The sequence below is a fragment of the Hemibagrus wyckioides genome, linkage group LG06 (assembly GCF_019097595.1).
Source record: "Hemibagrus wyckioides isolate EC202008001 linkage group LG06, SWU_Hwy_1.0, whole genome shotgun sequence".
NCBI lineage: Eukaryota > Metazoa > Chordata > Actinopteri > Siluriformes > Bagridae > Hemibagrus > Hemibagrus wyckioides.
The window spans coordinates 32,239,342-32,252,675 of NC_080715.1; the positions used below are offsets into that span (position 1 = coordinate 32,239,342).

General features: G+C 42.7%; 1 protein-coding gene across 2 annotated transcripts in view; it reads right to left on the reverse strand.

Moving 5' to 3' along the window:
• Positions 1–965: 965 nt before the first annotated feature.
• The window catches only part of plekhm3 (pleckstrin homology domain containing, family M, member 3), a 39,976-nt gene continuing 27,607 nt past the window's right edge, over positions 966–13,334 (reverse strand). For both annotated transcript variants that reach the window (XM_058392270.1, XM_058392271.1), the window contains 3 exons: positions 12,092–12,155; positions 5,616–5,773; positions 966–4,276 (listed from right to left, as the gene is read on the reverse strand). In XM_058392270.1, the coding sequence (XP_058248253.1) occupies positions 4,111–4,276; positions 5,616–5,773; positions 12,092–12,155 (388 nt within the window). In that variant the 3' untranslated portion in view covers positions 966–4,110. The remainder of the gene's footprint in view (positions 4,277–5,615; positions 5,774–12,091; positions 12,156–13,334) is intronic.

The window sequence follows — 13,334 nt, forward strand, 5'->3', positions numbered from 1 at the left end:
CCAGTCTGGTTGTTCTCTGTTGACCTCTGTGGTATGAGATGTGTGAAATAAAACACTTCAGGATGACAATCATAACTCCATGGCATCAGGCTGCATCACATCACACCACACCATCATGGATGTGGATTATTTTCCAATTACAGCACACCTTCTAATCTATTAATCATTAGGCTATAAACAAAATCTCAATTGCAAGGAACGATATTTACTGACGTAAATATATAAAGAAAACAGGACTTTGAGGCTGAGCTTATTTCTCAGGACCAATATAACCATGAATCCATGTGGAACTGCATCAGTCCCACAATGCAGCGGCTTAAAAAAAAAATTACAAGCCTCATGCTGCGGTCTCTGACAAGTCAAAAACCCAATACAAGCTTGTGGTTTTTAATTTGGGATTAGTGAGTGAGTCAGTATCTGGACCCTTTTCCTGCCAGGGCAGTTTATAAGCTCTGGACGTAGGCAGTGATGCATTTGTTCCATCCAGATACCAAACTCACCTTGGACCCGGATCAGGAAAGAAGCTGAAATCAGAGCCAGTTGTAGTTATTCCACTGAACCTGGACTTGAAAGACAGACAGACAGACAGAACGAGAGGAAGAAATAAAGACAGGTAGGAAGAAAGACAGACAGACAGACAAAGAAAGACAAACAGAAAGACAAACAGACAAGAAGAAAGAAAAACAAACAGAAAGAAAGACAGGAAGAAAGACAGACAGAAAGGCAAAAAAAGAAAGACAGATGAACAGAAAGACAGAGAGACAGAAAAAAAGACAGACAGAAAGCCAAACAGACGGACAGAAAGACAGACAGACAGAAAAAAAGAAGAGAGAGCCAGACAGACAGAAAGACTAACAGAAAGACAGACAGAAAGAGTTTGATGGTGAAGATTTCTGTAAGATATTCACTGAACCTGGACTTGAACCAGCTTCCATTTAAACTCTTCACAGAAAAATAACCCACACTTGTCAGGTAACTTACTTTATTGACGAAAAAAAAGAAGCAACCAACAGGAACATTTTTTTTTTGTAAATTTGCATAATGTTTGTGGTGTCAAGTTTTCAGATGACAGAATGGGAAGAAGAAGCAGAATCAGGCCCAGACACAGAGGAACATAAATAAAACATAAATATAATAAATACTGCTTCAATCAACTGCTGATACGGATCGCTGAACTTCTGTACAACAGAGCAGAGCGGGGTGGAGAAAATCGCCAGGAGATCGTGTTTCACCTGCACTCACCTCTACAAAAAGGTTCTGTGGTACAAAAAAGGCATGAAAGTACATCCACTTCTCAGATCCCTTCTTCTTCTTTCCGTATCACCATATTCAGTGCGTTTAAAATCCCTGAAGATAACTTTACAACAGTGCTAATAAGTTCAATTCCAGACTAATCTATAATACTTACAGGTTCGTACCATGTACAGATACACCTGAAACTACTTGTGGAACATCTTCAAGTCAGGCTACAAGCAAGCATCTATGGTTGGAAATGAAACAAAAAGGAAAAAAAAACTGGAGCTAACAGACCGACAAATCATTTCTGTCCTGATGGGCGTGGTCTCTTGCAGGGTGACTCCACCCACATTTACAGGTCAGAAGAATTTGGTTTGTTGTGGAAATCACAAACCCTAAATCCTACCAGATCTCAACCCAAATAAACACCTGTGCGAGACTTTGGAGTGACATGTTAGATCATCATCAAAACACCAATCACTAAATCGCACCCCAGTACAGTTCCAGTACCAGTCCCAGTACTGGTGGCTTAACAGCTCACCGAGTTGCTTTTTCCTGCAATTTGTCGCCATTGTTGATGATCATGAAAGCTCGATTTTGATGAACTAGTGCATCAGAATATTCACAAAGAAGCAATCTCTCAATCGAAACACATGAACTGGGATGGTGTAAAAGCGCCAGGACAGGCTTCGTGGTACTGCAGGTATTCAAACTGCCAGTGTTTTGTGCAAACCTGCTGAAGAAGTCACCGATTTCTGCAACAGAGGTGGGTCTATTAATCAAAAGCACTGGACCATTAAGGAAGTTTCAGTCCAGTAACTACAGATTAAGACCATTCATCTCCAACAGTAGTACTAATGTACAATACCACACCCTTATCCACAGGCAGATATACTGGGCTTGTAGTTTAAGGCAGGCAAAGTGTGTATGAGAAAGCGGTTTAATTAATAGAGTCAAATTTAGAACGATTATTAAAAAGTGGCAGAAAAACTCTTCCGTCTTTCAGTGTCCGGCTAGTAACCACCCCATTCTATTCAAAGTAAACACATGTATTCTTGGTGCAAATGACCCAAAGGGGGGAAAAAATCACAACAATGAGGAAGAAGCTGCTTTCTGTGAAATACATGATGTAAACATTATTACATACTAGTAAACAAATAAAAATAATTTAATACAAAAAAAAAGTATACTTCTAGGTTGACCTAGCTGCTCTTCTGTAACAGTGGGGAAAACGAACTCCATGTCTAAGTCCTCTAGACGTTATCTATCCATCATCACTACACACAAGCCAGAACAATAAATAATCTTAACCCTTCAGAATCAGGGAAAAAAAACAAACAAAAAACCCAAGAATTACACCGAGAGCTTCTACGTTGCTGGTCCGGTGTCTGGAGAGGAGCTGACCCATCCTGACCTCGCCTCCATGCTGGAAGTAAAGAAAAATGGTGGGAATGTGAAGTTTGTGGGATTTTTTAAAGCACAAGGTCACTTAGCCTAATCTAATTTGCATAGGGGGAAAACAAAAATCCAGGCAAAAGCATATGTCGTTGTGCATTGTCAAAGCATCTTCCCTTTGGAAAAGATGATGAGAACCAAGGGGTCAAATAAGGCAGCAAATAAAAGCAAAATGAGCGAGATATTATTGCCAGTGCTTAGTTCAAGTAGCCGGAAAATGGAGTGTGAACGCACACCCAGAGAGACGAGCGACTGATATCCATCCAGTCCTGTGGTAGGGGTGGACAACGTGAGTAACGAGCCCGTCAGCGGGCGGGTTTACTCCGCCATCCTTGTTGAACTGGGTCTACCAATGCTAAACAAAGCCCCAGTGCACTGGACTGTAATTTGGGAGCTTGTGGCTGAGGGTAGTTTGTAATCAAAAAGCCAGCGGTTGGCAAAGGGACCGTGGCTCAGCTGCATATAGGCAGTGGCACTGAGCAGCGCTAAACTTCAGCTCCAGCTGTACAGGATGAGACGCCAACCTCTCTGAGCGAGCGTCGCCTTCGACTCGAATAAGCCAAGAGTCACTTCATAGGAGTCCAAACCGTTGTGCATGTTTTGGGTGCGTGAGATTGTTTCTTAAATTCCTCTTTAAAAGAAAAAGAAAAAAAAGAGCAGGGGCATCCCCCAAGGCTTAGTCCTCTGTCCAGTGGTAATTATGGCACCAAGCTTTCTCCACTATAGCCAACTTAACAGTGTAAGAAACGTTTTTCATTTCTTTTTCCTGTACTGATAACAGAGGTTGTGCAGGAATGTGCAGAGAGGAAGACAGTCAGGTGTAATGCCGATGTTGGAGTCTATAGGTTGAATAATAACTTCTAAGACTTTTTCATCCTCCTAGATGGGATTTTCATCATCCGATTGTAGCGTGGCCATTAATGGATTAGATGCTCTGTTGTGCAGAGAAAATGATTTGGCCTTGGATTTCCAGAGACTGCATTATTTTGTGTCAGACTGCTAGAGTGTGTTTACACGCTAGTATGAGAGAGTACTCCACTCGGTTCCGCATTTGCCGGTTGGCCCGGCTGTCATTTGGTAGATGAAAGGAGAGGGCAAATTGGTATCATTATGAAACCTCTCCTCTTCAGGGACTGAAGTATTGTCTGCGTGCCCCCTATCTCTCAGGTGAGAGGAGGAGAGAAGGAAAAAAAAAGCTAGAGAGAGAGAGAGAGAGAGAGAGAGAGAAGACTGAAAAACAATAAGACCCTTCTTTTCCTTGTCGACAAACACAGAGCTCTTCTACAGGGCCCACAGAGTGTAGGAACTCGTGGAAGCACACATGCAGAGACTCAGCCGCAGTTGGCTGTTGGTCAGTAAAACAGGCCTGCTGGAGCGGCCCAGGAGGGAGGGAGATTCCCTCGCTCTCTAAACTTTGTCTCAGGTGTCCAGCTCGAAGCAGCAGTCGTCGTCGGGGCTCTCGCTGTGGTTGTGCTTCTTCCAGAATGAAGATGGCTTCTTGTGAAGCTCTCGACGAACGCAGCGTGGACAAGGCTGAGCACGCATCCGGCACTCGGTGTGGAACACCGCTCCGCATCCCTCACACCTGACCAAACACACACACACAGAGGGAGGGTTGAATACCTGACTTCCCACAACACTATTATATAGTAATTAAACACTTCTTAGCATTTTTAGCAGGTACAAGGAAATTTAACATGTTCCAACTTTTCATTTCAATGACCACAAACCAGTGCTCAGCAGAATGTTTTCCGGGTACTACGGAATTTGAAAAATGCTCCTCAGGGTTGTTATACAGCCCAAACAGGTCAAGGTCTATTAAAAATCTGAGCCTTGTGATAACACTCCACAGTTTACTGTAAAGCCCTTGACCAGAAACCCTAAAGTATTCAAATAGCAGGTGGATGCATGCATGATGAACACGGTGTACAGAAGGTGTTTATGAATTTACGACAGGGTGTACAGACACTTTCTTCTGCAGGTGTATTTAGTTCCTTAACACCAACCTCAGTATCGTGACAGCCTGCTATCGAGCATCAAACGGTTATAAACGCACCCATAAAGCCAAGGTTAATGTCAAACTTATTGCACACAACAAACAGGTCTGTAAGTGCACATGCTTGGAGACCAGTGGTCTAACACTTAAATGTGTAACTGATGTTCAAGCCTTACTTTACAGTGATATGGTGTTTAGTCACTGTTAAAATGATGCTGAAGTAAAGCAACCAATTTAAACAGAGAGTACACTATATTTCCAGCAACTAAACAATATCTCCACCATGTCCCTCTCCTTTGATGGAGGAAGTAAACCATAATGGTGTAAATGGGTGTGCATGACTCTAGATGCGTCTCCAGTCAGTAATATACCTATATTTTTAAAGCAGCGCACAACAAATGATCGAAATCTTTAACACGTTTACATTCACAAGATGTGAAACTGCAGTTGTGCCAAATGAGTGAAGAATGTCACACCAGTGGTGTGAAGTGCAGTCTGTATCTTATCAGTAGTTAGCTATAAAGTGGGCTGAGGGTGAAGGCGCTGTGGGGATTAACTGTGCCTTAGCATTGGGTGTCCCTTCACTGATCTGGAGACTGAACACTCCTTCATACCCCTGTCCCATGGGTGTGACTAACACATGACAGGATCAGCTTGACTGTTACGAGATCATATGAGGAACATTCCACTGCAGTGGTGTGGGTGGATCTTACAAGTTTACTTACACTAATAAACTGTCAATAATGAAATTATATGATATGCTGAACTTATGTCATTTATTAGCAAGACTCCTGAGCAGAAATTTTGCCGTTTGATATTTATCCAAATTCCTATGGTTACGAAAAGATTCCTGTGCACTCTAGACAACTTGCACAAATCCATGTATTGGATAATAAAGACAAAGAGAAGTAGAAGAAGAAGAACTGACCTCTTGGTGGCGTTCTCCTGGAACGGGTAGAGAATCTGGCCGTTGTGGCAGAGCTCACAGATGAAGCCCTTCTCTCGGCAAAGACTGCAGCTGTACACATGGGAACTGGCAAACTTGATCACTTTGGAAAGGAAGGGAGCCAGTTTTCCATCTATTACCTGTACAGAGGACAGAGAAAAGGGCAAAAAATGAGTCGAGTGAAGATGCATGGAATAGATGAAGGAAACATGTGACAGGAAGACACAAGCAAGAAATAGGAGCAGATTTCTGTCATGAATCAGACTACTATGATGATGATGATGATGATGATCTATCCTCCACAAACAGAAGAACAACTCACTGGAAATACCAGTCATGTGTGATTATATGGATTTTTAGTGGAAAGACAAACACTTCTTAAAAGCAGAGCCCAGTGGGAACCAAGACAAAGCAGCCAGAGTTCACATCAGGAATCCAGATCAAAACTAATGAATGCTTGTGAGGTTGGAGGGGTGGATGCGGGGGTTAACCGGGGCTCGAGGGTGGGTGGGAGAGTGGGGTAATTCCTTTTAGCAGACCGTTTGCAAAAAATAATATGTGAATGCCATTTACCGGCCGGAGTAGTTAAAAATCGGCACTGGGCTTTGAAAGCGTAGGTCTGAAGAAGGTGTATTGTAGACTGCTGAATGGGCCAGGGGAAGGGGCCCGGACCTCCAGTGCATATTCACCAAGGGGGAAGAGACAAGTGGCTACACCTGGCAGCGCTGTGGCACACCAATTAAAGGGCCTGCCAGCATTCTTCGGCCCTTACACAAGAAGCCAGCCAAAGAATGGCGGGACAGAGATGAGAACGGAGGAAGAGGAGGGGGTGAAGGGCTAGAAAGTTGGGGAGGTGGGGAGAGAGGAAGGAAAGAGAATAAAAGGAGGGACCACCGCAGTCTCCCACGAAGCACGAGCAAGCACACACACACACACACACACACACCCTGAGTGAAGTGAGTGATGTTAAAAAGGGGTTTGTGTGGCCGAGGGGGAGGCTGGGCATTGCAGTTATGGGTATGAGACAGGAACCAAGGGAAAGCACAGCAAGTGCTCGGGCAGTTCTTTACTGAACAAAGTGATTCACTGTGTTAGTGCCTTGTTCCTATCCAGTAGGACTAATTAAATGCTGTATGTGTCATATGACACATATTTGGCCGCCAATGGTATAAATAATAAGAAAAAGAAACTAGATAGCTAAAGTTTAATTTAAAAATCTTATTTTAATGTAAAAAGAAATAATCAGAAATGTTTTTCAACTATCTACAATCATATTATAATTTTATCTCTGCCTGGTAGCTGAGAGGCATTATCTGGAGTTATTAATACGTCAAATGTCAAAAAGTATAACGGGGTGAAACCGCTAGCGAGCAACAGGAGTGCACCTCGCCATCCATTCATCAAGCAGCTTTCATCTCAAACCCTGTTCTCTCCACTTCCCAGAGGTAGCGACCTCACCGTAGCCCCAAGACAGTCTTTCTCTACTGGACACGAGCAGAGAATTACACTGCGGCGTGTCGGGGGACTGCCGCGGCCCAGTAATCAAAGAGGCGAGGGCTTGCACACTCATACTCACCCAAGTAACAATGATATATATGGCCCCTAATAGGTGCTGACAGAAGAAGTAATTAAACATCTCAATAATTTAGCGAGGGCTGAGGAGCAGAGCAGGGTGAGCCCTCTCGAGGAGCTCTGCACCTGGGCCAGCACTGGTGTCGAGAAACAAGGGAGCTGTTAAAACATACTATAAAACTTTCTGATAGAGTCCTGAGGCCAGGAAAGTGTCCCCAAAGTGCTCCTGAATATTAAGAGACTGTGAAAAAACAAGCAAGTAGCTCGATGATTTATACTCCCAAATATTTCAGGCTTGTCACATCCACGTAGTGAAAATGAACTGCCTGCACGGGTGCTGGCTGCCGTTCCAGTCTTGCGACCCCCCACCCTTCAGCTCGGTCCCGCGTGTGCTTTGTTGTCCAGTGCCTAATCCCCTAAAAACTGCTGTTTAACGCGCTCTACTTTATCCCCTCCTCATCCCAGGCCCTAATGTCCTTGCCTGCTCCATTAACCGGCAGAGAAAGGGCCAGGATTAGACAGATAAAAAGAGGGTGAGTTCTGTTTGGATAACACCCTCCCTGCCAGGCCCTGGCAAAACAGGATTATCACCAGAGCACCAGCACGTTAGTAAGTGTGGGCAAGGGAAGGAAGAAGAGAGAAAGGAATCAAGGGGAAAAGAAGGAAATGTACATCTGGGTACATGAGACAAGCTCATGTTTCTGTGGGGAAAAAAATGTATGAAAGCACGGATGGATGACCACACACAGATATGTGAAACATTTGATCACAGTCAGCCACGCAAGGCAAGATATGTCACAATATATCACAATGGAAGAGGTCCAAGGCCCTATTGCTAATGAGCCTTGTCAAAACCGCCCAATTCAGCCTTCACACTAGAGCTGCCATGGGACCACCAGGGTTTTGATGAAATACAGTGACACTTTATTAAGTATACACTAAGTGTACACTTATTGGCCATAGTGTCATATACACCTACAATATAGATCACTTTGTTGGTATACAGTTACTGACAGCAGCTCATCGATTTCAGCCCACAATGTCCTTCATCTAATAACTGAAAAGGACCACCACTGAGAAGAAATTATTTGTGGTCGCCCATATTTTGATGCACAGCACCTCAGTCACACCAGCATCGCTATAAAGGGCTGGATCATTATGCATAGTGACAAATTCAGGGCAGTAACCGCACTGCACTGCATTCTGTATGTGCCTTTCTTTAGTAAATGAATAAATGAGCGAATGAATGAGGAGGGGACGAACTCAGTGGACAGTCCCAAGTAAATTAAACTCAAGGAAAAGTAAAATCCTCAGTGCTGAAACAATGAAAAGCATTGCCAGGAGGCATACCCAGAAGTCCATGAGAGATTCTGCAACTTTGTGCATATGTCAATGATGCCCCAAAGGCACTGAATGCCCCTTTGTGCCTCTCCAGTTGTTTATAGGTCATTGGCAAGGCTAACACTGTTACATCTAATATAATGCATAGAAAACAATTAGCATTTATATGCCACTCTTCATGTGGGCCATCATTGGCCACTCTTTAAACTCTTTCAGTTGTAAAGCTCAACAAAAGCTAATGCCTAAACAAGACCTGTATCTGGGCAGACCTTAGGCAAACAAGTATGACCAATGGACTTGATTTTTTTTTCTTTTAAATAAGCCAGCAATAAACTGGTAGTTGTTTGTTGGAATTGAATAGGCAAGTGCATGTGCTTGCGGTCTATAGAGTTTCTGGTGTCTACTTATTCAGCATTCAGTGACCTCGACACGCAGGGAGAACATTCCCGGGCCACGAAGGACCTGGCATTAGGCAGCCATGCTAAAAGAAAATGGCTCCTTAATAAGGTAAGCCAATTAGCATGCTGAAAGAAAGAGCGATGTGACGAGAATGAGAAATGTCCTCGAAGTCGGACCAAGTCAGTGAGGACAGAAAATAACTTCCAAGGATAAAAAAATGTCACATGGTGAAATAAATGTTGACAAATTGTGAAAAATAATTGTTGTAAAGTACTACAACCCAACTTTCTCAGTTTTACACTAAACTATCAACAATCATTCAGAAAAAACTGGAATGCTCCTCACTGTAAGAACTGATATTAGCCCATCGAAAAGTGCACTATTTGTTAAATTTCACACATGATCAAGAGGAACAAGAATGAAAGACAAAACCAACAGGAGAGAAATAGAGGGTGAAAGAGATGCAGAGGAGAAAAAAATTCAGTGCGGTAGTGTCAGGGAGTGGGATGTTTGGGAAGAATGAAGGCCTGTCACACTTTGTTTTTCTGCCTGTTGCTTCTGAATGCCACTAATTAGTTAGCTGTGTGGGAGGGAACACGGGGTGAAGAAGGAGCAGGCAAAGGGACTCTTACCTCCTGCTAGGAGAGCGAGTAAAAAGGAAAAGAGGGAATGAACACAGTCAAAGTAACAGTTAAGAGGAGGGGCAGGAGGAGGTTCTGAGAAAGAGTGACAAATATTCACACACAATTCCAGTATCTATTATCAAAAATTTTAAACTTTTATACACTGATCAGCCATAACATTCTGAGCACTGATTGATGAAGTGAATAAGACTGATGATCTCCTCATCATGGCACCTGTTAGTGGGTGGGATATATTAGGCAGCAAGTGAACATTTTGTCCTCCAAGTTGATGTTAGAAGCAGGAAAAATAAGGATTTGAGCGACTTTGACCAAAAGGGCCAAATTGTGATGGCTAGACCACTGGATCAGAGCATCTCCAAAACTGCAGCTCTTGTGGGGTGTTCCTGGTCTGCAGTGGTCAGTATCTATCAAAAGTGGTCCAAGAAAGGAACAGTGGTGAACCGGTGACAGGGTCATGAGCGGCCAAGGCTCATTGATAGATGTGGGGAGCGAAGGCTGGACCGTGTGATCCGATCCAACAGACAAGCTACTTTTGATCAAACTGCTGAAGAAGTTAATGCTGGTTCTGATAGAAAGGTGTCAGAATACACAGTGCTGAATGGGTCAGGGCTGTTTTGGCACCAAAAAGGGGGATATTAGGCAGGTGGTCATAATATTATGCCTGATCGGTCTACATTGTAGTAGATCTAATATGGGAACAGGGTTAAATGAAATTTTTAAGATTTTTTTTTTGGAATTTACTGGAATTATTCATGTTTAATAATTCTACAGTTATGATTATTGTTTTCCAAAAAAAAAAAAAAAACTATTCTAGATATTTTCAACTTAACATAGTAATATACTCGTGATTCTGGATCTGAGTCCATATCACTACAATCATATTACCTATCTTTTTAGATATAACTCAGACAAATTGGAGTATATATTACTGAATCTGAAAGATGTGTATAGAGAGTAACGGAGAAACAGAAGCAGATTTTTGTTTTTAGACAAATTGTGTAGAACATTAAAATTTCATAGAAGAGATTTCTTACAGAGAATTTAAAGCAGTCGCCGTTCTCAGGTTGTGTGCCAGCTCCTGGTGCCAGCACGCTGCTTATTTTCAGTGATGTTCTGTTCAAAGGAATTCTATAAGCTGACTGCAGTGACAGAATCACTCTGACGTGGTGATTTACTGTAATCAGGACAATGCAGCATCACTGATTCACCAGCATCATACAGGAAATCAAAAAAGACCAGCCTTTAGACTGTTTTCAACCTTGATCCTAAATTGTGTTTATACAAAAAGATTAAAACAACCAGCACAACCTTCAAGCAATCTGACCAACCACAGCACATCACTGAGCCACACATATGTATATCAGAGCCAAAAGTATACAGACACATGACCATGTGCTTGCTGATCTCATTCCAGACTCAGTCCCAAACTCCTTGCGGTTATAATAAGCTCCAGTAATCTGGGACGGCTATCCACTAGATGTTGGAGAGTGTCTGTGAAGATTTGTCTGTGAAGGCTGGGGTTAAGTCAGTGTTCCAGTTCATCCCAGAGGTGTTCAATGGGGTTGAGGTCAGGACTTGCTGGAGTTTGCTTTGTGCACAGGAACATTGACATGCTGGAACTGGTTTGAGCCTCTGGTTAGATCCAGTGAAAGGAAACCACAATTGGGTGTGATGGTCAGGTGTCCACATACTTTTGTCCAAATTTAGTGCAAGGTATGATGAGTAGTTCTTCTCTCAGTCATGTTTGCGTTTGATGGCAGAGAATATGGTGGCTGCAGTGCATGATGGTGCAAATGTGGGGAATTTGGCATCTCACACTTAAAAGTTGAACTTGAAACTCTCATCCATTTCCATTAGCTCAAAGTCCAGCCTTTATGATTCACCAACAGCCAGCGGAGTGTATCTCTGTTGTTCTGCATCAAAGCTTACTACATACTTCTTGGCCAGCTTAAAATATCTAAAAGTATGTCCACCTTCATTTTCTGCTAGTCAGGGTCACAGAGTGTGGTCACATTCCCAAAACAGCACAAAATCTAATCAAGGTGCTGTAGTTACCATTTAAACTAATCCGATAAAACGTAAGAGGATGAATACTTACACAAGATGGCTAACACTACCTAGCTATCTAACACTAAAATCCAGCTAACAAAAGCGTTTGTAGCTCAGAGCTGAGGCATGCAGTTGCTTAGGGGGCACGGTGAGTTGAAAGGCCGCCACCTACTGAGGGGCAAAATCCCCTTTCTTTTGTCACAAATTGAGGCAGAGTCAAATTGATCTTTGGCATGAATGTGTTTACAGGTCAAAACGTTTTTTAGTTGACCTGAAGTCCTGAAATACTCACACAGAGGTTAACTACTGATTTATAGCCTTGGAGGCCTGGGTGCATCTTTAGAGCAAACCTGCACTATAAGCACTGTAAGGACAGGTGAGTTGACCATATAAACAGAGAGCTTATGGCAATTAACAAATATTGTGTGTGTGTGTAATATAATACATTCTCACCTGCTGGAGGTCGGCCAGAGAGTACAGGTGAATGTGTTGTAACAGGTATTCCCTTGGAAAAATCCTGCAGAAACAGCACCCGAAATAAATCAGACAAATCCTCATGCAATACACCAAAGGGTATTTATTATAAGTGCAGTATTATATATAAATACTGTACTATTACACTGTCACACCACACCGCACTAAGATTAAAAAGGTACATGGACACGTACACCCTTCCCCATCCCAGAACAAACTCTATCCCATCATTATGCTCCGGTATCCATGACAACATGAGTCCAAATAACCGGGGAAATAGGGGTTAATTTAATTGAATTGGAAAAAGCCTGTGGAATAGCCATTTAAAAGCACTCTCCCTTATTACAGGTGAAGTGGGGCAGCTCACTCCTCTCTCTCTCTCTCTCTCTGCCTCTATCTCTTTCGCCGTCTGGCTGGCTATTATGGCCCTCTTCTCCCCTCTCTTCCCTTGAGCGTACTCTGCTCTCCTCGTTCGCTCTCTCTCTCCATCACTACGCCTACGCCTGCTCACATTACAAATCAAGAGCCCGCAGTGGCATCCGGAAAAAAAGAGGGAAAGGGAGACAGCGAGGAGGAGAGGGAGAGATGAATAAAGGCAATCGATAAAGATGATGGGCGAATGAGAGAGAGAGAGAGAAATGAAATGAGACTGACATGGATGGATGGATGGAGAAATGAGTGTGTGTGACAGGGCTAAGTAAAGTGAGTAAGCAGGTTCAACTGGGTGGGAAGAGACAAAGGAAATGGACACTGTGTGAGGAACAGAAACTCAAGAAAAGGTTAAGTGACTAGAGCAGCATTTACATCACGAATTACTTGAACATGTCATGTATTAGACTGTATTAATCAAGAACACAGCTATTAATGCATGAGCATAAAACCTGGCCAATTAGGTAAAAGAAAAAAAAAACATTTATAATGTTTCCAATAAAACTATACAGATTATTTAAAATTGATTTATTAATACAAAAAACCTGAATACTTTCTAAGGGAAGCAAAGAATCGATTTTCACTGCTTGACCATGCCTAATCTTGCTAAAATACACCGAGCAGCTACAACATTGTGAGCAGTGCCAGATGACCAACATGGTCATAATGTTATGCCTGGTCGGTGTACTCTTCCTGTGTTTGTTCAGATGGCATCTGATATTTAGCTTTTAAAATAATGGTGTATTATAGTTATATACTTCACTGTATTTTATCCAGAAGCCTTCTAAATAAA